Genomic DNA, 24,868 nt, shown 5'->3' on the forward strand with positions numbered 1-24,868 from the left:
TGCAGAAAGAGAAAAAAAAACAAAAACACTTCAGCCCCTTTGAGCAATTAGTCTGAAAGCAGGAACCAAAGAGTCAGGACACCAAAATAACTCACACCAACATTAAGAGCACAGAACAGCTGGAATGGAACTAGGACTACCACATCTGTCTCTACCTCTGATAGCTTCTCCTCTCTCTCTACAGACTCTGATTAGTGCGCAGTTACTAATATGTTTTCTTCCAGACATGCAGACCTCCAGCCACCACTGAGCGCTGTGATCTGTACATTTTGTTGTGGTTCTTTGCGGTTTTTGCTGCTACGTCCTCTTGCTGGTTGCTTTGTCTTGTTGTGAGGAGACGGACGCGGTGGTGCCGGCGGCGGCGGCGGTGGTGTTGTTGTTGGTGGTGGCGGTTGCAGTCTGGGGTTCAGACCTCTTAGGCTGTGGCTCAGATGCTGCAGAGGAGCTGGGGGCTGTGCTGAGGGCAGGCTGAGCGGCTGCTGCAGCCAGTCGCTGTGCAGACGCAGCGCTCTCCCGACCCACAGACCCCGATGAGGGTCTTTCTGGGGGGTCCTCGCAGGATGATGTCATTGGGGCTGTTAAGTCTTTCTTGGCCGACCTCTGTGAGCCGATGGGAGAAGCAACTCCCTCGGTTTTCTGTCTGACTGGGGAGTCTGAGAGGTGAGGCGACTGAGGGGCTGGGAGCTGTTTGGAGGAAAATGAGAGGTGGTCAGTGGGTGGGACCTCTGGGGTGCCCCCCCGGGATGGTTTCTGGTCCTTCTGGCTCTTGTCTGCAGTGGTGCTGAGTTTGACGGGGCCCAGAACGCTCCTCGCCACTGTTGCCAGCTGGGACACCACTTTGTCCACGCTGCTCTCGGGGGCTGGGAGCGGGGAGCTGGAGCTGCAGCCGGAGCCGCCGGTGGGCGAGGAGGACGCACTCAGACTAGCGGCGACTGCTGCACAAAGCCTGCGGTTGTCTGCCTCCTTCTTCTCCTTGGGGATGCCAGGAGAGGAGCAGGAGGTGCGGGGCGTCTCTTGGCCGTCACTGTCTGTGGTTGCGGCGGTAGTTCTGGAGTCCGTGGTCTTCGTGGCGGCTCTACAGTCGGTAGTAGTAGTCGTGGTAGACGGGGCTGTGGTTCGGGGGCTGTCCAGGGTGGGCTCCTCCGCCCTGGGCTGTGATGGTGCAGTCTTCCCCCCGAGACTCTTTGAGTCTGGTGGAGGAGCTGGCTTGAGGAAAGTGTCCTTGCTGACTGAGATGAATGCACTGCCTGGGGTGGAAAAGGGAAGGGGGCCCTGAGTGGGTTTCGTGGTGCTGCTCGGCTCCAGAACCTTCCTCTCTTGCTTTGCGCCGTCTTCTGTGGAGGAGGCCGACCTCGTGTCCTTTACCGCCGGAAGGGAGGTGCTCTGGTTGGGCTTTGTCTCTGCGACAGAGGGGAGGGAGTGCGAGGGAGCGGGCCGGCCCACCTGCGAGGGCCCCGTGTGGGTGAACGTGGCATGAGGGGTGCAGGGCGACAGGCAGAGGGACGGCAGCGTGCCCCCGGGACCCGTTCTCACGGTGGTGGGCCTCAGCAGGGGAGGAGGGGTGAAGGTGGCCCCCCTGCGGCCGTCCTGGCTGTCCTCCGAGCCCTCGTCTGTCTCGTCCTCGGATGAATCGACCTCGTGGATGGCGTCTTGCTTCTGCAGCGATTCCCTGCGCTCGGCTCTGTCCTGCCTGATGGCGGACAGTTTGTCCTTCAGCTTGCTCTTCCCTGGAGCCAGACCCAGCGAGCCGGACACCGCGCCGAGGGCACCGTCCCCTTCCTGACGTCCTAACTTCCTGGACGAGGAGGAGTGTTTCTGCAGGCTGCCCTTCTCCACGCCGCGTCCCGCTGAGGACAGCAGACCCTCACTGGCCGACTCCTGAAGGTCAGCGAGGAGTGAGAAAGAATTAGATACTGATACAGAACAAAACTCTACAGTATGAAGGGAAATGACCAGCTGGCTCCTCCAGTGGGACATAAAATAACTCTGAGACAGATGTTTTTACCTGTAAAAAACACGTTACATGTAATTTTCCTTTGCTAAAACGTCGTATCTATCGGACTTGTTGTGTGTCGGGGTGTCTGGTGAGTGATAAACTCTTACCTGGAGACTCTGGAGGCTCGGCTCTCTATGCAGAATCTCCTTCTTGAACTCTGAGTGTGAGATGTCCAGACTGTGTTTGCGGCTCCCCACAGCCGCTCCCACCGCCAGCTTCTTCTCCCCCGCTGCCGCCACCCCAGAGGGAGATGAGGGGGAGCTGGAGAGGGAGGAGGCCAGCTTCTCCGCCGACTGCACCCTCTTGAGGAGAGGAGAGCGCGGAGGCTCGGCGCTCTTCGGCCTGGATATCTGCCTCACCAGGGGAGGGGAGGAGTGGAGCTTCACGGGGAAGGACTGACCCACGGCGGACTGTCCCAGAGCGTGGCTGGGCAGCGGGGAGGGCGAGCGCTGCGGTGAGCTGCTCTGAGGAGTGGGTGAAGGTGTGCGGGCCAGCGGGGAGAGGGGGATGTTGCCGGCAGACTTGCGGCGGGGGGAGCGGTACTGGCGCTGCAGCTTCGGGGCGAGGCCGTGCAGGGAGCTGGGCCTGATGTGACCGGAGCTCGCCGGGGAGTTTGGGACACTGGAGCTGGGGGAGCTGCTCTGAGATGAGTTTCCACCGACTGAGGGGCAGAGAGGAAGTAGATTAATAATAAATTAAGTTTGAATTGAAAGTGTATCATGAGCAAACTGGTAACACTGCTTTGTTTGCATCCATTAAATAAATAACCAGAGAGTGTAATTAAATGTAATTTGCTTTGTTTCTTTGCTTGTGTATCACTGAATATCATGTTCCAACGGATTTCTGAGTTGATATTAAATATGGTCAGTTAATAATAAGCTAAACACAGTTCAGGGATCCACCTGCTGCAGTCCGTCTGCATTTGACTCCGGCTGGTAACAGATAACAGATGGACTCCAGACTTGGAAACAACACGTTTTACTAGTTTTTACTGTTATTTTGCTGTTTATTTTGTAGAGGAAAGAGGAAATGTGTGAACAGTTTAACCAGTAATTAGAACAAGCAGCTCTACTTTTTATAGTTTTTATAAGTTCACATGTTTTAGACTTTTGGTTTTGATGAAGATCTGCTTGCAAGGAAACCTTTTTTAAGAAGGAAGCTGTTCCAGGACAGGTGGGCGTCCGTGTGTCTCACCTGAGTGGGCGGAGTCTGGCGTGGACCTGTAGCCCTGCGTTGGGCTGCGTGGTGACAGGTTGTGTGTGGGCGAGCCGGGGCCGCTCTCCCCCGAGGAGAGGGAGCGGTTCAGAGAGGACAAACTGCGGCTGGTGTGGAGGAGAGACGCCTGCTTGGTGATCTTCCTGAACAGAGACGTCCTCTTCTTACTGCCACAGGAAACACACACACACACACACACACACACACACACACACACACACACACACACACACACACAGCTCGCTCAGTGAATCCCCACATTACATACACACACACTGATGTCTGGTAGAAGACAGGTGTGTGTCCCACCTGTCCTGTCCCTCCTTGGTCTTGGTTTTCTTGTTGCGTCTCGCCATCTTGGACTTGTGGCTCGTCTTCCGGGCCGGGCCGACTTTGATGGACGTGTTCTCGAACGGGGTGGCGGAGATGGACACTTTGGCGCCGCTCTGAGGGCGACAGACGAGCGTTACAGACGTGGAGCTTCATGTTTTCTTTTAATTCTTATTCCACGTGTACATTTGGAAGTTATGCTTGTGTGTTAAATGTTTAAGTCGAGTTACCAACAGATTAATAGAAACTATACTGAAGTCTGTTCTTTTATTTCCTTTTACAAAATGACTGTTTCAGTGGTTTTAATGATAAATTAGGACACTGTGGGAGTCTGTAGATCACAACGGTCACTTTAAGACGGGATTTAATGGAAGTAAATGTACTTAGTGTGTGTGTGTGTGTGTGTGTGTGTGTGTGTGCGTGTGTGTGCTACCTTCAGTATGAGCTCCACCACCTCTGTGTGAACCAGACCGTGGACTGGCTCTCCGTTGACGTGGGTGATCAGGTCTCCCTCCCTGAGCCCTGCCTCGTGGGCCGGACCGCCCTCCTCCACATGCTGAGGGTTAGCGGAGGGAGGGAGGGAGGGAGGGGTGGTCACAGAGAAAGGAAGGAATGAGGAAGAGAGGGAGAGAAAGGGGAAGAAGAACGTTACATGAGAGATCAGATTCTGTTCTGCTGCTGTTTACTGCCATCTTCTGTCAACAACAAGAACCCCAGTTTGCTGCAGCCACACTGACACCACGTGTGCACTGACCCTGAACAACAACAATAATAATAATAACACACACAGCAGCTTTTGTGGCTTTATTCTTCTTATACTAAGTTAACTGACACTGGGACCTCCGGCAGGGAGAGTAACCACAGTGACCACACGGCTCGGCAGGACTCACCCAGACCATGTGGTGGACTGTGTAGATGTCAGAGTCTCCCATGTACACCCGGATGGCCCTCAGGGTGAATCCATACTTCTTGCCCGCTCTGTGGATCACGATGGCGGGCTTGATGCTGCTCACGGCCGGGGACAGGTCTCGGCTCGGGGAGGAGTCCCGCGACGACGGGTTGGATGACAGTGAGTGGGGGGACATCGGGCTGGCCAACGGAGAGGCTCCGTGGTGGTCTGACGCAGAGATAAGGGACATTTGTGCAGGTGAGACTGGCGTCATATGGAGTCTTTTAAAGGAGAAGTGCAGCATAAAAGTGCTTTATCTTTATCTTTAGTTATTCCAAGTGTCTGAAGATCCTTTTTGTTTAACCACATGCAGCTCTTACATCACTCTTTTTAAAGCCCCCAGACTCCAGCAGAACACAGAGCTCTGTGTGACTGTGGTGTTTTAAAAAGTTCTCCTTTAAGTACAGGATCACACTTATTACATGATCATCCAGAGATCCTCTAACTATCTCTGGTTTGTTCTCTCTTTAATTTCATTCCTAATTTATTTTTTCCTGTTAAATCGACTTAATCTGGTAAAGAAAATCCCATCGACAGGATCTGTTTACACCGAACACACTGACTGTGATCCTCAGCCTCCACACTGACCTGCAGGGATCATCAGAGACAGCGTGGTGGCGGAGGCCGACTTGATGACCTTGTTGAGCGGCCTGGAGCTCGGCGCCGCCGTGTGTTTGTCGGCGTCTCCGGACAGCAGGCGATGGCGAGCCCTGCGAGCCGCCAGGTCGCTGATGGCTCTGGGGGTCGACGGAGAGTCGCTGTCTGCGGCAGCTTTAGCAGCTCCACCGTTACCGCCGTTACCTCTGCTGCCGCGATCACACACGTCGCCGGAACTCCCCGCTGCAGGAGAGAGGAAGCTCAGATGAACTGTGCATGTCAGTCAAACACAGTAAAATGGGATTAAAGCAGATATCAGACTTAACTTTAATATTCTCTGAGATTTTTCTGGGCAAATTTAAGATATATTTTTATTTTCAGACAAATCCTGCAGAAAGTTCTCCGTTGATTTGACAGATTTAACAACCAGATGAATAAATGCTGTGATTCTAAGACAATGTAATGATTTATGGGTATGATTAGTATTATTAGACCTTTAAAACAGTCTTTTCTTGTAGCGCTGCTATTTCTTAGAATGTGTTTATTCAGCTAGACTAGTTTTAACCTCTGATTTAAACGTGAAAATGACATTTGTTGCTCTGTCTCGTGTGTTTGCACTGACGTGTGAGCGTGGCCTTGCTCAGCTGGCTGGAGGAGGTGGAGCTCGGCGTGGTGGGAGACTCGTCCAGCTTCAGCTCTCTCTCCACTGGGAGCTCTGGGATGGCGAGGGGCAGCTCGTCGCTCCGCGGGCCCCTCACTGCGCTCGGCCCCAACAGGCTGGGGCTCTTCCGACTTCCAGCTGCACCGGAGAGACCGACAATAGAGGAGTCAGGATCTGTGTTACACCTTTATCCAGTCTCTGCTCTTCAAAGGGAAGATAAGAAGTGTGTTGGCAACCACTTCAGAGGATTCCCACCTTCCTACAACTACTGCAAACATCACACAGGAGATGAAGAACTTTCACAAACCAAAGTGTAACATGTCGGATACTGAGCAGAGCAGGGACTTCTGTCACAGCTTCATCTACTTCAAAGGTGCACTGAGAAAGTACAAAGTGTCTGGAAGAGGTCAAAAACTCTAAAACTAAAGAATATTTTGTAGATAAGAGGTAACCACAGGCCATACCTTGACCTCCCTCTTCCTCCGAGGAGATGGCGAAGCGCGGCATCTCAATGATGGCCGAACAGCAGCGCCTCCGGACCGTCAGCGGCGGGCTGGAGTCGCTCTCCGTGTGGGACGACTCCGAGACGGACAGACGCTTCCGCAGGCTGGAGAGAGGTGAGAGACGTTTAAAACACAGCAAACCAAAAGAAAAGCACGAGGAAACAGTGCTGAGTACAAACAGCAGACTTTTAAAGGACAGAGAAGAGTTTAAACGCAGCCTAAACTTGTCTCTGTGATGTTCCTATGTGGAACATAATAAACTGAATCAATAAACAACTGCAGGGAAATATAAAGCTAACTGCACTATTGATAAAACCTCTTGTTCTTTCAGACTAAAACTAATTCAAAGTATTAAATAAAAGACATTTTAAGCACCAGGAGACACTAATGACCGAGGTGAAGCCGAAGGACTCACATTTCTGGGGATCCCACGAGCCAGGATCGATCTCTGGACTTGAGTCCACTCAGGCTGTCGATTCGATCCCCTCCCTCCTCGCTGAGGCTGCGTTTGGTGGGCGGAGGGGTCCTCTTCTCCTCGTGCAGAGACAGACGCTCCATGCTGCTGTACACCTGCACACAACACGCCGGGGGGGACAAAAGCCTACGGTGAAGCTGCAGCTCAAACGATGAGTCGTCAAATTGTCCCGTGACTTGTCGTTGTACTCTGAAGAATCTCGTTATGTTACACTACAGATGCAGCACTAAGGTGTTCCAGTACCTTGCTGAAGCGCGGTGAGCAGGAGGAGAACTGTCGGAGCTCAACATGCTCGTCATCATTGGTGTCGTCCTCTTCTTCTGAATCTATGTGGTGGTACCTGTCAGACCGAGCTGAGGGACACACACACACACACACACACAGAGTTAGGACAGTGAGAGCGTCACAGAGGGAGGAGACGCTCTCGTGAAGCCGTCAGAGACGTACTGTCGAAGTAGCTGGTGTCGTCCTCAGACTCCAGCTGGGGAATGAACTCGGCCTTCTGCCTCAGCAGGCTGTTCCAGTCCAGCTCTGTGAAGAACGGGTGCTGCTTCACCTCAAAGGCACTTCCTGTGGAGAAGACGGAGAGAGGGAGAGAGAGAGAGAGAGAGAGAGAGAGAGAGAGAGAGCTCTTGGTTTTGCGACCTTCATTTTGAAAATCAAAAAGCAAAACGTCAGACTGGAAGAGGACGCCACCAAAGGAAGTGTTACCTGTGCCCAGTCTCTCCAGAGGATTTTGTCTCAGCAGCTTGGAGATGAGGTCCTGAGCCTCTAGAGGCAGAGCTTCATCCTCCTCTGGCCAGATGATCTCATCTGACACACAAACACAAACACAAACAGCATAAACACGACGACCTGCATGTTGTTCCTCTTTGTATAAACTGCCCCGGTTAATCTTACAGAGTCAAATGTGGACTTCTGTGACTAAAAAGGTTGAATTCCCATGACTCTGAAGTGCACATGAAGAAATCTGAGACTCTTTAGCACATTAATCTAACTTGCAGCCAAAGCTTTTACACTTTCCAGCATTTTTGCTGACTTTTCATCAAGTTGAGGAGGAGCTGTGGAGCCACAACCAGTCAGAAACAACACGAATAGACTAATTGAGTTTGAGTTGAGGTGCAATAGTTTATTAAATCCCCTGACTTTCCCTGCCTGGAACACATTTCTCTTAGTTCCCTGACCCTTGGGCGCTGTGCTCTTGCTAGTTTCTGCTTGCTGTTCATGTATTTTTCAAACTTTGCTTCCACATGCAGCTCACTGACAAACATCCTGCAGCCAGATAAAAAATACAGAACACATTCAAGGCCCTCGGTGCTTTATCACCACGGAGCATCAACGTGGAGAGACGGACTCGGACGTCATAAAAGAGCCGCGCAGGGATCAATACAGGTTTATGATCATTGACTTGGCCTTTCATCAAGGGGAATTCAATGGAGAGAAGAACGTAGAGGAAAAAATCACAATTGATTTTATTCGTTGTAAGTCAAATCTGTACATCTCTCCTATAGAATAACGCCTCCGTCTGTCCTTTTCTGATGATTTTATCAAGCCTGCTCTCCTCTCCCAGCCTGGAGGCCCTCAGGCTCCAACATTAAACATTCACACTGTTCATTCACTGTTAACAACACCTGCAGAGCGCCGGAACAGGAAGCAGACAACATCCATTTTTAAGCATTTGATCGATATTGTATGAATTCATCCACATTCACCGTCGCCCAACACATCTTTGTCCACCACAGTGTACAGACAGACAGACTTCTGCACACGGTAACTTAGCAAACTCAGGAAACTGCAGCGATTCTGAGGATTAATTCTTCAGTGTTTTTGCTTTAAAATGGACGTATAATCTCAGAGCTGCTTCCTGTTTAAAGACACAGCAGCAGTGATTGTACAGAGTTTAACAACTGTCTCAGACCAGCTGTCATAAAATCAAACAAACACAAATATTTTAGAAATCTGTCAAAAACATGTTTCAAATTAAACATTGTATTATTATTTATTAAGCAAATAACAAAGTGGAACAACTAAATAGTCCTTCTTCACATGTTTGAACCAGAAATCTTAATATCTAGTTTGACCTCCCTGATTGTTTTCATGGACTTTTCCACCGTCTCTTTTGTTATTGAGCTCCAAATAGTTCCCAGCTGTTCCCTCAGACTTGCTTTGGATTAAATTAGTGTGTGATCTATTTTTTAATCCAATAAATCCCAGATCTGTTCGATAGGATTCAAGTCTGGACTCTGACTTGTCCAGTCCATCAGTTCCTCTACTCCAGATTCCTTTTCCATCATTTCAGATCCATCATTGTGATTAAAGAGCTGCACATACTGGAGGGTTAACCATCACAGGAACTAAAGAAATATTCTGGTGATCAGCAATACTGTTAATTTAGGGCAGGGGAGGGAAACACCTTCCACTAGTAGTGAATACTTCCTGGGCTACTGAAGAGCTGCTCCGGCTGCTAAGCTAACAGCTAACATGCACTGAGCTTTGTGACGCTGTGGTGAATATCTACTGATGTTGCTCTATAATAATCCCAGTGTCTAAACTTTTATCTAAACTGGTTGCAATAACGGCCAAAACCACAAAAACTCCATGTGTGCTGCAGAAAAGCTTCTAATCTGAAGTCTCCTCACCACTGATGACCTGACCGAACAGCTCCTCTGGTGTGTCTCCGAAGAACGGAGCACATCCCACCAGAAACTCATACAGGATGACTCCCATCGCCCACCAGTCCACCGGCTTCCCGTAGCCCTGACGCAGAATCACCTCCGGGGCGATGTACTCCGGAGTGCCACACACCTGAAGAGGCATCAAGGCAGAGAATCAGCTTCGGAGATGAAGGAAGCAGTCAGAGTTTTATCAAACACCCACAATTTTCAGCAAAAACATGTGGAACTACTGGGGTTTGCAGCTTTTGCAGTTTTTATTATCACATTTTTTCTCAAAATAGCTGAAAAAGCAGCTGAGATCGTCTTTGTTTTAGTACCTGTTTATCGAGGAACTCTCTGGTGTCTTTCTCTATGTGTCCTTCATACAAGTTTGTGGTCAAACTCATCAAACCGATCTTTGAGAGGCCGAAGTCGGTCAGCTTAATGTGTCCCATGGAAGTGATGAGAAGACTGAAAGAAATAATAAGAACCACTTTTAAACCTGGTAACTCATAACAGTGGGAGTCAAATCTTTCCAAATGAGACAAAACATCCTTAAATTCTATTAATGTGGTCCATATCTAATAATTGTTTAAGTGTGTTTGTGCCTTACTTGTCAGGTTTGAGGTCTCTGTGTACGATGCCATAGTTGTGAAGATACTCTAAGGCGAGAACAGTCTCTGCAAAGTACATCCGAGCCATGTCGACGGGCAAAGCTCCGATATTCTTCAGCAGCGTGGCGCAGTCTCCACCTGTGGAGCACGCCGGGCACCACGTTACAAACACAGAGCGACTACTGCCGCTAATAAGAAAAGCCACAGGCGTGATGACGACCGTCTTACCCTCCACGTACTCCATCACCATGCAGAGGTGCCTCCTGGTCTCAAAAGAACAGAACATGGAGACGACAAACGGGTTCTCGGCGAACGTCAGGATGTCCCGTTCCACGAAGGCCTGCTGGATCTGGTTCCTCAGGATCAGGTTCTGCTTGTTGATCTTCTTCATGGCGAAACGCTGCCGGGTCTCCTTGTGACGCACCAGAAACACGGCGCTGCACGGGGAAAGGAAAGACGGTCAGAGGTTCCGGTCGTGGCACAGCAGGTCGTTCCTCCACCCTGCTTTTGGAATAACGCTAAAATATCGAATGTGTGAGTGATTCGTCGCACCCGTAGGCTCCGTTACTGATGAGCTTGATGTTCTCAAAGTCCTCCTCTCGAGGTGTTTTGGGTTTAGTCTGAGGTGGAGCGGCCGGGACCGCGGTTCCTCGACTCTGAAGAAACACACAGCCAGGAGCGTTCAGAGCCAATCAGGCACAACCGTGTTCATTTGAGATCAACTCTGAATGACTAGATGTGGGCTACTGGGCAACGTTTGCACCAGATCAAATGTTTTATCACCTCCACGCCGAGACACACAACATCTACCAAACACAACGATGAAATGATCGAGTCCTTACATCCACCGAGTCGTCCGTCTCTGGGGTCTCTGGGTTCCCGCTGTCATAGCTGCTCAGCTGGGCCATTTCTGCAGGGGAACACACACGCTTTCAATGTGGGCTCAGAGCAAGTGAGATAAAACTACAGTAAACTAAACAAATGCTGATTCTGAGATGGTGTTACCCTCCAGGGGGTCCCTGGTGAGGCCCAGCTGGCTGATGATGTATCGGGGGATGTCTGACTTGATGCCCTGGCCCTCCTTGGCATGGCCCTCTGCTGCTTCCAACAAATGGTAGAACTCCTCAGGATCAAACTCCTGCAGGACGGAGAGGAGGGCAGGAGTGAAGGGAGAGGTGGAGATTTAAGCTTGTAAACACTAACAAACACTAATATTGTCCTGAATGTCAGTTTAGCATCACATTTTAGTTATATTACCATAGTAGTTCATTCTGCTTAGCTGGGGCCGTGTGGACATGTATTTGTTGATATTTCATATTGTTTTTTGCACCGTGATTTTCAAAATATGTTTTGTATGTGTTATAAATACATGCAAAAGCAGTCAGGAAAAGAAAACTGCTATGTTCAGGGTGGAAATAAAGAGTTTTGCACAAAGGTGACTTTATTGTGTTTTCTGGAAATGAAGACCGATTGTCCACATATGTGGACATGATGTTTCTCTAAAACTACACCATGTACAAAGATGATGCTTAGGTTTTATACTTATCAGGGTCCAATAAGCCCAAATAGCAAGGAGAAATAAAAAATGCATATCAAACAAGAGCTCAGGTCTTAAAATAAGCTGCCTGACAGGCGGCAGGACGTCACTGATTCACTCTCTTTCTCTCACATTGGATTACTTTTGTTTGTGCAGCTTTGCATGAACCATGTAAATAGTATTTTTTTTCTCAATCTGCGTACAGAAAGGTTGAAACGGTCGATACTAAAGGGTCTTTTTCCCAACCTGCGTTCTTGTCCGTACCTGCCATGTATCCCAGAATGCTTTTCGTACCAACCAGCGGACATGTTGGAAAAGTTTTAACAACATTTGTTATGTTACAGGATGTAGTTTTAAGACTTTTATGGGAGTTTATAGTTTTTAAAACTTCAAATCTATGGTGGACAGAGCCTACTTTTAAAGGTTAGTGTAGTTTTTAAAATGGAAAGAGGTAGAGTTGTGTTTAATGTACTTTGTTTAATAGTAAATGTATATTTTAATGACGATAACCGGAGTAGATGTGTATTAGTGGATGAGATGGTGACGTCACCAAGTCCTCTGCATCGAATACCTGTCCTGTAAGCACCCCCCCTCCCCCCCCGTCCCCTGCTCTGTCTGTGTGCTGCCATTTGTAAAAACCCATCCTGTACAGTGTCGGAGCTTCAGCTGCATGTGATTAGTCAAAACTACCCATGTGAGCACCCTCCTACGTCCTCCTCACCCCTCCTCACCCCCCTTCGCTCTCCACTGCCCCTCCAATTATCCCCCCTTTCTCCCCCCTCGCTCTGTCTCCCTCCTTGCCTCATTTCTGGATTCATGCAAGGTTGGATTCACCTGTTTGACCCCAGATGTGCAGCGTCCCACCCCAAACTGATGGAGCTATGTTTGTGTGGTGGGTTAGTGGAGGAGGTGCCTCCACTATTCACAAACAAAACTCTGCCCGACCAGCTGAGTGGTGTTAGCGTGAGAGAGTGTGCACATTAAGGCTTATTTAAAATTCTCAGAGGAAGTCCATAAATGAATCACTGTGTTTGAATCACTTCACACTGGGGAGCAGGAAGCTCTAAATTGTTTATTAACCATGCATGAAGTGGAGCTGTGCAATATGAAGAAGCTATTCTACTTAATGCTGGTCGTATATTTCAGGGCAATCTTTTAAGCAGAGTCTAATTTACACCACTGTGCAGCAGCAGTGTGATTAAACTGCAGAAACGTTTCCGTGCAGCTGTTGAGGAGAAAAAAAAAAAAACAGGACGAAGCTCCTTAAAACATTTATGAAAGTAGGACTTGAAGTGTATTAATGCAAATGCAAGTGATGAAAACATACTTTAATGTATGTCTGTCTGAATTAAGGCGGATTTTGGTGTCTTTTATATGTTTTACGGGTCTTCAACTTCTGCTTCTCACCCAAAATCTTATTCTAAAAATACAGAGGGGTAATTAGCAAAATGCAGAATCAAAAAATAGTATCAGGCAGAAAAATGTCTCTTGTGAGTGTAATTATTAAATAGTATGATATATCATATCACTGAATTATTATTATTGGATTATTTCTACTTTACACTACTGCTAGTTTCATCTATAACTATTATATTTTATACATATGCAGTAGTACAGCAGTGTGTGTAAAATCAGGACAGTAACCCTTTTAAGCCTGGGGCCCTACTTCTACATAGTCTGGCATGTAAATGACTGGTAGGTGCTGCCTCAGCCTCATTCTAAGTGTGTGACAGCATCATGGAAAGGATCCCTACAGAGAGAGACCTTTTGGTTTAACCACGAGTAGCCGTTATATCGCTCTCTGCACACACACCAGACTCCATTCACAAAACAAACATTTTACCTTGCAGGACCACAGTGATTGCTGCCTTGGTCAGTTTGTTTGTTTGTGATATTGTGTGATACACAGATATTGTGCTGGATCCAAACTGACACTTTAAAACTCCAAAATCACATAAATAACACAAACAAACTAACTGACTGAGACAGAGGTAGACCAACAACTACTGTATCCTGTGCGGTAAAATTAGTGTATTTATCAACAGAGTCTGGTGGCTGTGAGGAGAGCAAAGGTGGTGACTGTGGTGAGTCTTTCAGTGAATATAAGACACTCGGCGATGGTTCCGTGTTTCTCTCACCAGACACTCCAGCAGACGCGCTGGCCGAGCGATGATGATCATCAGCTTCTTGACGAGCTGTGTGACGAAGGTGACCTCCACACTCTCCGAGCGCTCGTGAGCCTGGACACACAAAGACAAGCAGACAGCAGGACCGAGGTTAGCTCAGCAGCACGAGACAGAAAACACTTTACCTCCACTTTCAATGTTTATTCAAATTGTTTATTCAAATGTTTATATGCCTGTGAGATAACCGAACCCTCATAATAATATCTATTCATTATTCCTGATGATATTTTCAATAACTGAACACCGTGAAACCTTCTGTGACCTTGAGGCTGTGCAGAGAGAGCCTCTGTACTGTGTTTGCCCTTCACAAACAAGGCAGAACGAGCAGTTTGAGGACAATCGGGCAGCGGAGTGCTGCCTTCAGTGACACCTGAGAGGTAATCTAAATCAGAACGACCCCCCCGATGCACACCGTGAAATGTCTTGACAGTGTGGAGACAGAGCAATTTACCCAGCAATCCACTGTAACTGACTGGAAACGCATCTGGAGCAAACACTGATCCCCGGAAAGAAATGAGGTGGTGAAGTGAAGTGAAGTGTGTGTATGTGTGTGTAACAATTACAAACCACCCACTGTAAGGCATGCTTCATTTTCAGGGTGGGGGGGTGGGGGGGGTGTGCATGCAGCCCCATGTGTGCATGTATTTATGAATGCAGCACATGTATGTAGTTATAATGTATGTACTGTGTGTGTGTGTGTGTGACAGGCTAACAGAGAGGAGGCGCCGGTTCATAAACAAAGCACAGGCGGCTCGCAGAGTCATGCAGACAGGCGCAGGAGGCCCCCGGGGCCCCGACCCCCCCCCTGAATTATTTATAACTGTAATGAAACCCGGAGGGTAGGGGGGGGGGTGTCTATGTACTGTATGTATGTGCACGCTAAATATGTATTAGGGTGTGTATATGTAAGCGTGAAGGAGATTGAATGTGTGTGTGGTGACTGTACAGGCCAGTGATCGGTGAGTAATGGACAGCTGAGGGACGAACTCCCACCGTGCAGCGGCTAATTAAACAGTCAGAGTGTGTGTGTGTGTGTGTGTGTGTGTGTGTGAGGCAGACGGGATATTCACTGTGCATGTCTTATGTGAGACAGATTCCCTTGTGGGTGTAAACACAGTACAGGAAATGTGCTTTAGCAGCTAGTATGCATGTGTTTGTGTGTACGCTTGGATATAATCTGTACATTAACAGTTTCACAGTAGTGGACGTACATGATGACATAAATATTAGGTGGGAAATCCTTTACATGCATTGTTTAGACAAAAAGAAAATCTGTAAATGAAGATTACATTCTTCTAATAAGATGACATCTGTACTACTGAGCACCAATTCACATTAAATCAGTCAAATAAAAAGCACAAATAACAAAAAGTAAGTTTGGACTTATTTTTCAAACATGAAATTACATTTTTGTTATCAAAAGGAGGCTAAAGAACCGAAAACTGAACTGCAGTCACTGGTTTTGGCTCAAATGTGAACGGTGCCACCCCTGATTTTTACATAAAGATGAAATAATCATCGGTGACAGGTTATAAAAAAATTATGTAATGTCCCTAATGACGGCTGACAATAAAAACAGATTATTAATTTAATGTTTATTATAGTAAAAGGTTACATTTTTGTATAAATTAGTTATTTAACTCAGTTTTTGCTACATTTCTGTTGTAACTTGTTGTTGTTATTGGTACTAATTTAATTTCCAATGAAGTTTATATTTCAAAATATTATTTAACACAGAGCAAGTTTATTATTACACAGTAAAATGTCCGACTCAGTAACTCACATAAATCACATCGGCCTGAAAACTCAGATGGGCTGCAGTGTAAAGAGATTTTCCTCACTAAATATTTCTGATCAAGCAAAAGTAGACAGAAAGGTCACAGTTTTAACATTTGGAAGTTCTTTTTAAGTCTACTGTTAATGTTTAAAGGTTCTGTTTTAAAAAATATACAGTTGTATATTAAAATATATAATAAAATAGGTTAAAAATGATCTTTTCAATCATATTTATGGTTCCATCCATGTATTTTATACTGAAAATGGCTCAAGAGGAACAAATAATCTCATTGGTTGGTCAGTGTGAATATTGGTTTATATTAATTCTATGTTTTTCTATGGATTTTATTTAAGAATAAAGTTGAAATGTCGAGAATAAAGTTGAACTTTCAGTATAATAAAGTAAAAATACGTCGTTTTTTGTTTGTTTTTTATGTCAAAAAGTCAAAATGTTGAGAATAAACTTAACATTTCAAGTTGTATTTAATAAATGAAACGTCTAAAGTTATCTGGAAATGTCACGTTTATTCTCTAACATAATAACAAAAATAAAACAAAATAAGATTCCTCTCATTTTCCAGCTCAGGTCTGTGAAAAGATCTGCTCTCTTTACTTCACACCACGCTGCTTCCCTTTAGAAATGAATCGGCCAGCGGTGACGTCACCTATTGCACTGTGAGCACTTCCTCCGAGCAGGTGATGCTTCCACCTGAGTCCAGCTAATTAAAGGCAGATGTTTGCAGCTGCATCTGAACCCTGACGAACACGCTGGAGGCCGAGAGCCAACGATCGGCTGACGGATCGCCAGAGCTGACTAAGCGCTCCGCCTTCCCCTCTGCCCTCAGGTGACCTGCGGGGGTCTAACGGGGTCTCCCAGGGGTGCCGGCGGCGGGCGGCCTGGATGCAGGTTTCCATGGTGACCACCAGGCAGGTCACCGTGGCTCCCGTGACATGAGGATGGATGAGGGAGAGGAAGAGTGGCCGAGAAAGAGGCAAAGGAGAGGGGTAAAGGTGGAGGAGAGATAAAAGGCAAGAACAGGAGAGACAGGGGAGGACGGGAGGAGGACGGGAGGAGGATGGGAGGAGGATGGGAGGAGGAGAGGTGAGCCGGCCTCCTGCGAGCTCTGTAATGGGGTCATGACACGAGGAGAGAGAGAGAACGGATGGATGGATACAGGAAGGGATGATGGAGGAGGACAAAGGACTGAGACGTGTCAAGACGAGACGAAAAACTGGCCCTGATATCTTGATACATGAGACCTCGCTGAAGAAGGAAGGAAACCTGTTTCAACAGATCAAATCCAAACAGTAGGATTTGTAAAAAATACAACTAAAGGGTCAGTTCACCCAAATCACTGACATTTAAAGACAAGCTGCTATTCAAAAACATACTTTTTCAATTCTTATCACACCCCAAAAGAAATTCCACTCACTTCCACTGAATCAGAGCGGAAAACTGATAACTTACAACTGTCCCACAGTGTTTACGTCTTGGTACAGGGACCTTTTCCTTTTAAAGTATCTAATAGAAGGGATCACCCCCCAAAAAAGAAAAACAGACAGACATTACCACATCACGTAGATTAACATCATATAAAGTTAATGACAACATAATAAATTACAAAAGATTAAAAAAAAGTATCCACATCTGCATGAAAGCAAGAATCTTGAGGGAGTGAATTTGGGTGAACTGACCCTTTAAACTGAACACCAGCTCCAGTAGAACATATTATTCCCATCATCGACCCACCTGCTGATTATTTGATTATTGATTTGATTATTGAGCTCGGGGGTGACGTCTCCAGATGACTTTTGTTTTTTACAAACCCGAAGATGTTGAATTTATGATATGAATGATGTAAAACAGAGAAAAGCAGGAAACCTTTTCTGCTTGAAGAGCAAATCAACTGAACATGTGAGTGTCCACATATGAACGGTTTGTCTGACACAAGAGGAAAACTTAAAACATCCAACATTTCCCAAAGTTAGAACTCAGCAGCAGAGCAGTGAAGGACCGTCAGTCCTAAAAGGAAAAACTAAGTACGGCGTCATTTCAAGTTGTGGAACAAAATAAAACATTCATCTGTAAACCAGACGAGTCTGAAGCTTAGTCTAACAAGCATATTGTCCCTTTACTACCTAAATATTCACTACTTCAGATGATCAAAGACTCATTAGGAAGTCTGAATTATTAACAAGCTACAAGGAAAAAACACACCAAAGCAGCCGACTGATTACAAGAAGATTTAATAATTCATGTGTTTGACTCTTTTTTTTTTTTTGGTGTCATCTGGCCCAGGAAGCTCCAGCCCACTGAGAGCAGTGAAAGGGGAACAAGTATCGTATCAAAGCAGCCAAGAGCCACACCTGAGCTGCAGGTGATTTCAAAGTTAGAGGGAGTTAATATCCTGCAGCTAGTTATTCAGCAGCACGTCTGAATCTGACCTCCAGTCAGTCTGAGACCACAGAGAACTCAATCAAACTGAAATCCACTCAACTGTAAAGGCTGCATCTGCCTCCTCCTCCTCCTCCTCCTCCTCCTCCTCCCAGCTGTGAGTGAACACCTTCCACTCGCTCCTCCTCATCACCTCCTCCAGCACCTCCTCCTCCAGCCTCCGCTGCCACGAGACGCGAGACATGTTTCCGCCGGTGAAACCACAAAACCAGGACTTTCCATAAACGGGGCAGGGAGGCCGTTATCACACCTCCGTCCACCTGCTCACTCCCTCATCCTCTCCTCTCCTTCTGTAGGTTTGCTCCACCTGCTGCAGCACTTGGCCCCCCGCCAAAAAAATACAAAAAAAAACAGCCTAACGCCGCCTAATTGGTGATGTCATCATCCAGCCCGCATTGCAGCTCCGGCGTCTAAAGCCTCCTCCAGATGTGTGCAACACAAGTCCGGTTCCTCAGCATCCGAACAGGCTCCACGCACATCTGCATCCACCTCCCCTCTGCCAGCCCGCCGGCCAATCAGACACACAGGAACCCCCCCCTCCACCACCACCCCCACCCCGAAATCCCCGCCCATCCCAAAACCCTCCGACTTGCACCTCCTTCACCCCTCCTGCCCGTCTGGGAGAGTCATCTGTCAGCCCCCGGTGACTGCTGGAGTGTGAAATTAAAATCGGGGAGGATGTGTGTGTGTGTGTGTGTGTGCTCGTGCCTGCATATGAGTGTGTGTGTGCCTATGATTGAGAGATAGTGTGTGTGTGTGTGTGTGTGTGTGTGTGTGTGTGTGTGCCCCAGCAGAACAGAAGGTCAATAAGAGGCCGGTGGGAGCCATAATGCCCCCCCAGGCCCTGGAAAACTGAGCTAATAGAGATGTCACCACTGCCACACACATGTAACTATACTTCTACGTTCAGGCGCAAAGAAATCAACGCAGAAACACACAAAAACTGTAAAAGTGATCCCGTCACGCCAAACTGTGATTAGCTGTGTGTGTGTGTGTGTGTGTGTGTGTGTGTGTGTGTGTGTGTGTGTGTGTGTGTGTGTGTGTGTGTGTGTGTGTGTGTGTGTGAAGGAATGTGTGTGTGAGCTGGGCCTTCGTATGACATCACACGGCAGTGACTGACGGCTGCAGCCGCGATGAGCAAACGAAGGTGCGCGTCACGCCGTGAGTTGTTCTGCGGTTAACCAGGCGTGACGGAGCCACGGGCGCCATCGTCACCGTGTCTTCACCCGAGAATTTATTTACAATTATATACAAAAATAAACGATTTGTGTTTTTGCATTCAAGCAGATGCTAGATTAACTGGAGATTGTTAATTTGAATATAGCACAGCATAGAATACACAGAGCTTAACAACTGTCTCAGACCAGCTGTCATAAAAAGGAGAATATTTTAGAAATCTGTCAAAAACTTGTTTCAAATTAACTTTTCCACCGTCTCTTTTGTTATTGAGCTCCAAATAGTTCCCAGCTGTTCCCTCAGACTTGCTTTGGATTAAATTAGTGTGTGATCTATTTTTTAATCCAATAAATCCCAGATCTGTTCGATAGGATTCAAGTCTGGACTCTGACTTGTCCAGTCCATCAGTTCCTCTACTCCAGATTCCTTTTCCATCATTTCAGATCCATCATTGTGATTAAAGAGCTGCACACACTGGAGGTTAACCATCACAGGAACTAAAGAAATATTCTGGTGATCAGCAATACTGTGGTCTAATACATTTGTTAAGCTCTGTATGTATATTTATGTATGTATGTATGTATGTATGTATGCACATAGAAGATGCATCAACCAGCATCAGTGGGATACAGAGGCCACCTCAGCTGCATCAAGACCGGAAGAGGTTTGAGGCGAATTCACGACAACAGTCAACAAGGGGTTAACTTGTCGTGGGAGAAAAGGCGGATGTGCTTTATTTTATTATTTCTCTTGAGGTTTGTTTGTATCGCAGGGAAAGAAAACACGAATCACATCAACGTGACTAAAAACTAAACTCGTCCTAATGTCACAGTTTTATATCTTCATCTGATCAGACGCTTCACAGACGTTCACCAGCTTCATGGCTATTTTCAAGGAAATAATTAGGAAACTGGAATAAAATAAAGACTGAATTTGTTCCCTCGGGTCACAAAGTCTCCGCGGTTTGGATACTTCTTAGAAATCCCACGAAGCAGCTCTCTGTTTGTGATTAGTGATTAGTCATGAGACTCTAAAGTAATGACGCTTTAGACGCTGATTCACACTGAAGTCTGAAATCACTGCAGCAGATTAAACCAGTGTTTGTTACAAACACGGCACAGGTGTCACTGATAGCATTATTATTATTATTATTATTATTATTATGGCCGCATTCCCTTTCGGTTCACCAGCTGGAGGCCCTCGGTGTGGTGGCTCCATGAGAAGGTGGAAACCATGTGGTCAGCAGCTCTTTGTGCTTTTAGGCCTTTAGTCTATTTGGCATGTATGTAAATGAAGAACTAATATTTTAAGTTACTCTTTTAAATATTGAGAAAAAATGACTATACAGTAATTCTGCTTTGTCTTCCTTCAGTATTTTCTATTAAACATCCATTTATTGCTTTGTGTGCAATTAAAAACATTGAAAATACATATTTTAAATGAAATCATGTCCATTTTTTCCTGGTCTTCATATTTTACAGTTTTTGACCTGAAAATGCACCAGAGGAACAATCGAAGGGGATTTAAATCTCACACACAGGACAGTGTTTCATCATCTTATATATATGTGATTGGCTTTGTAAAAGAATGACTATGTGCAGCGAGTGAACTGCTGTTGGACTTACATCTTGCAGCAGCTTCTCCAGGTTCTCCTGGAGCTCGTAGAAGTAGCGGGAGGTGATGAGGCCCTCTCTGCTCTTCTCCAGGCAGTCTCTGGACAGCTCTATCAGCTGGTGGTGGATGAAGCTCAGGACCCCGTCGGCCAGCGGGCAGACCTTATCGGGGGCCGAGGAGGAGAGCAGCTCGGCCAGACGCTCCTCCATTTGAGCCGTCGCCTGAGGGGAGGAGGAGGGGAGGAGGAGGGGGAGGAATTTAGAGGGGCGAGACAAGGGTGAGTCACACAAAACATCCATGAGCACAATCACTGAGATAATACTGCAACACTATAGTAGCATACGATGAGCATCCTGGTGGTCTCATCACATCTAAACACCACATATAAGCAAATATCTATAATAACGGGACACAAGAATCATTTTCCCTTCCTTCCCACGGACACAGTTAGAATATTCTTTATCTTCAGGCTACAGACGTCCTCCTCACTCTCGTACTCTTCATGTTAAATGACAAACACTTATTTACAGTAAAAGCCTCCTGATAAAAGCTGCTTCTTTAAGCAGCTGCAGGAAGTTTGAAGGTTAGTTTGAGTGAAATTAGGTTTGGAGATCAGTGTAAACCTACACGACCGAGATCTTAACGCACGTCTGCCACTTCCACAGTGAACGGATGCTGCACAGGAAGAGTGTGTCTGCAGTACCAACCTTGGGGAACCTCTCCTTGTACACATGGTTCATCATCACGATCTCGTGGTCGAAGGAGATGGGCGAGCGGCCGGGACTGAAACCAAACACACACACAGATTCTGTCAACAACGTGTGTGTGTGTGTGTGTGTGTGTGTGTCCACTCTGACCTTTCTGTTACTGTACATGAGGGTCACGTTGCTTTAGTGATGCTCAGGATGTTCACACTAAAGTTACATCTGACAAACAAAAGGTGATTTATTGTTTCCAGACAAAACCCAGGAGGTATTACAGCTGTTTTAAAAGTATTTCCAGAATCCTCACAGATTTTTTTATTCTATTTCCCAACTCAAACAAAGACAGTAGCTGTTTTTTGGTTTTTCAAAGACTGTCAGAGATTTATCTTTCAGACAAACAAAGTCTTTAAGAGTATAAATGAAAAGGACAACGAATGGGAAAACGAAGAAACGCTGTGTTGAGTGAGTGTGAGGTTGTTTGGAAGTGAAATGTAAAACACGTCATTAATAAAACACATTGAACACATCTTCTCCCGTCCAATATGGCTGCCTCTCCACCTCAGATGTGTGTGTGTGTGTGTATATCTCAAGAACCGTTCCCCCGACCCACTTCACACTTGGTGGGTGGACGGTGTCGGTCGGATTGACGGTTCAAGCAGCAGCACAAGTAACCCAGTACTGCCCAGGACCGGTGAGCGCTCTGGTGAACGCTGAACATCTCTGGACTTTGCTCTCCCACAGGAGGAAGCGCCGCCTGTTCCTGAGCTGCAGAGGCACAAGTGAGCAGACTGGACGTGACAGACAGGATTGGCCGGGTCACGGGAGCACGAGCGGGGTGGGGGGGGGGGGGGATGAAAGCAGGATGGTTGTCACACACGCTAACGGGACCTCGGGGTCCTCATCATATGTGTGTCTTCAGCAGTGTAAACCGGGGACCATGACAACCTCAGGGTTCACATGGCTGCACAGGGAGGCCAGCGCAAAGGTAACGCCTCAGGAGACCAGCAGACCACCGGGCAGCGTGTGTGTGTGTGTGTGTGTGTGTGTGTGTGTGTGTGTGTGTGTAGATGTCATAATAAGCCAAGACTGTCCACAACTCAACTGCTGTGAGCGTCCGTCAGATCTCAGGGGGGTTTCATGCCCTGACAGAGTGACAGTGATGTCTCCATACCAGCTCCAACAGTATATCAATCCATCCTTCACTCACTGGACTCCATTTTCTCTCCTTCCTCCCCCCTCCTGGGACTCATCTCTTTTCTTATTCTATCATACACCCCCCCCCCACACACACACACCCACACACACACACCTCCAACCTTTCTCCACAATAAGACAAAATAGCGACAGCAGCGATATCCTTGACCTTTCTGTGTCTCACTATCAGGAGAAGAGGGGATGACGGCAGGTGACAGGCAGTGTGTGTGTGTGTGTGTGTGTGTGTGTGTGTGTGTGTGTGTGTGTGTGTGTGTGTGTGTGTGTGTGTGTGCAAGCCCTGGGAGAGAAATTTCATTCCAAGCAATGTTAGGCTTTGTTAGCCTGCTGTATTATTCATTCCACCAATCTACCACTGTAAACATTTCCTTCTAAATATTGCAGTTGCAATCTGAGTGTTTGGTGCACGTGGAAATAATCTGTGTTATGAAATCATTTTGTCATCTCGTCCTAAAAATTTGAAGAATCCAAACTTGTTTTTTTGATATGAATTCATCCGGATCTGTCAAGGTGACATTCAGTAAATGTCTAAGACAAAGGAAAGTGGTCTGATTATCTCACTGCAACTTTTCTTTTTGGTTTAAGGAACCAAATAACTCTCACACTGTTGATAACTTCTTCTGTCTCTACTCACAAATTCTAATTAAAAATATTGTGAATAAAGTTAGAAAACAGTGTGTTTGGTCGCCTGTCAGCAGACTTTTATGGTGTGTGACTAGTGAATCAGAAATTAAATACCAAAGACAAAACAATTCTCTATGAAAACATCTATATATACATCAACTAAATAGAAAAGAAGAACTCTTTAAAAGTGTGTTTCAAACTGAGACGAAGGCAGGTGAGGAGAGAGAGTGAATTTGGGGCTGCAGATGTCGTTGGTATGACTCATCGACACACACACACACACACACACACACACACACACACGACCCGTGCGATGAGGTAATGCTTTAACTCATCCATCGGCAGCTCAAAGTCCAATTACCAGCTTAATAGGAATGAGAGCAGCCTGAATGTGACATATGAGCTAAACGTCACGGAGGCTGTTTATCATTATGGTGACAGGTTACCACACACACACACACACACACACACACACACACACACACACACCTACACACACCTACACACACCTACACACACACACACACACACACACACACACACACACACACACACACACACACACACACACACACACACACACACACACACACACACACACACACACACACACACACAGTGTATAACATCCATGTGCATCCATTTCTCTTTTGTTTTAACCTGTGAGGTCGTGTGGTTTCCTGATGAGCCTTTATTCTGAAAACAGGCAGGAAGTGTTAAGTTTTCACCGACCCAGCACAGTTTTATAATATATATATATAATATATAATATATATAATAATCACTGAATGAAAGCTGTTTGGTATTATTATTATTGTAGTATTTGTATTTTAGGTGAACTGATCCTGAACAAGGCTCAACACACACACACACACACACACACACACACACACACACACACACACACAGAGTCAGACATCACTGCTGTCAATCACTCAGAGCTCCAACAACTTTAAAAACTCTCCCTTCATGTTCGTGTTTCTTGAAAAGGAAAAATCAATCACAGCCCGGCCGCCCCTGCCGGCGGGCTCAGTAATTAAAGGTTAGCCTTGACAGAGATGGATTCAGCGCCAGAGGCTGTTATGTACATTCTTTAATTTTCACAGAATATCTTCTTCTTCTACTCCGTGTTATTCTTCTGGCGTGCTCGTGGCTCTGAGGGGCCTGAGCCTTTATTAAAATAAAGCTCCCCGTTCAGAGCGAGCTGCGGTGGAGGTCGGAGTGAAATCCCCGGGATGAATAACAGAAGAAAGCCAGACAAAGGCTAATTAGAAAACGGCTATATTTCTACTGTAATGGGAAATAAAAATCGCCTCACGGCAATCCCTGCTACAAAACGCCTTTGTCATTATTTTGAGAAACGACCTTGGAGATGAGGCTTCGGAGGAAGTTGAGGCCGAGCGCTTTTATTTAAACGCTGGGGCTGCAAATTCAAAAGTTAGGACTGTGAGAAAGGGAGAAAATATTTATGAAACAGAACGTGAGATGAAATGGATTTCAACCCCGAGGTGTTTTATAAAATTGGATAATTAAAACACTGATGGAAGACGCTTCTTCTTCTTCTTCTTTTTTTTTTTTCGGCTAAGTGGT

General features: G+C 46.5%; 1 protein-coding gene across 1 annotated transcript in view; it reads right to left on the reverse strand.

Annotated features, from left to right (window-relative positions):
• Window positions 1-259: 259 nt before the first annotated feature.
• The window catches only part of mast2 (microtubule associated serine/threonine kinase 2), a 170,139-nt gene continuing 145,530 nt past the window's right edge, over window positions 260-24,868 (reverse strand). Inside the window, exons 10-32 of the mRNA XM_070831728.1 lie at window positions 21,446-21,521; window positions 20,750-20,959; window positions 13,670-13,771; window positions 11,000-11,132; window positions 10,837-10,904; window positions 10,547-10,650; window positions 10,223-10,431; window positions 9,994-10,132; window positions 9,719-9,851; window positions 9,366-9,531; window positions 7,438-7,539; window positions 7,174-7,296; window positions 6,970-7,079; window positions 6,667-6,821; window positions 6,213-6,355; window positions 5,710-5,886; window positions 5,079-5,330; window positions 4,432-4,658; window positions 3,975-4,097; window positions 3,521-3,657; window positions 3,191-3,378; window positions 2,104-2,657; window positions 260-1,878 (exon numbers count right to left, since the gene is read on the reverse strand). Coding sequence (XP_070687829.1) covers window positions 298-1,878; window positions 2,104-2,657; window positions 3,191-3,378; window positions 3,521-3,657; window positions 3,975-4,097; window positions 4,432-4,658; window positions 5,079-5,330; window positions 5,710-5,886; window positions 6,213-6,355; window positions 6,667-6,821; window positions 6,970-7,079; window positions 7,174-7,296; window positions 7,438-7,539; window positions 9,366-9,531; window positions 9,719-9,851; window positions 9,994-10,132; window positions 10,223-10,431; window positions 10,547-10,650; window positions 10,837-10,904; window positions 11,000-11,132; window positions 13,670-13,771; window positions 20,750-20,959; window positions 21,446-21,521 — 5,212 coding nt within the window. The 3' untranslated portion in view covers window positions 260-297. The remainder of the gene's footprint in view (window positions 1,879-2,103; window positions 2,658-3,190; window positions 3,379-3,520; window positions 3,658-3,974; window positions 4,098-4,431; window positions 4,659-5,078; window positions 5,331-5,709; window positions 5,887-6,212; window positions 6,356-6,666; window positions 6,822-6,969; window positions 7,080-7,173; window positions 7,297-7,437; window positions 7,540-9,365; window positions 9,532-9,718; window positions 9,852-9,993; window positions 10,133-10,222; window positions 10,432-10,546; window positions 10,651-10,836; window positions 10,905-10,999; window positions 11,133-13,669; window positions 13,772-20,749; window positions 20,960-21,445; window positions 21,522-24,868) is intronic.

This window comes from Pempheris klunzingeri, chromosome 6, assembly GCF_042242105.1.
Source record: "Pempheris klunzingeri isolate RE-2024b chromosome 6, fPemKlu1.hap1, whole genome shotgun sequence".
In the NCBI taxonomy this organism is placed as follows: domain Eukaryota; kingdom Metazoa; phylum Chordata; class Actinopteri; order Acropomatiformes; family Pempheridae; genus Pempheris; species Pempheris klunzingeri.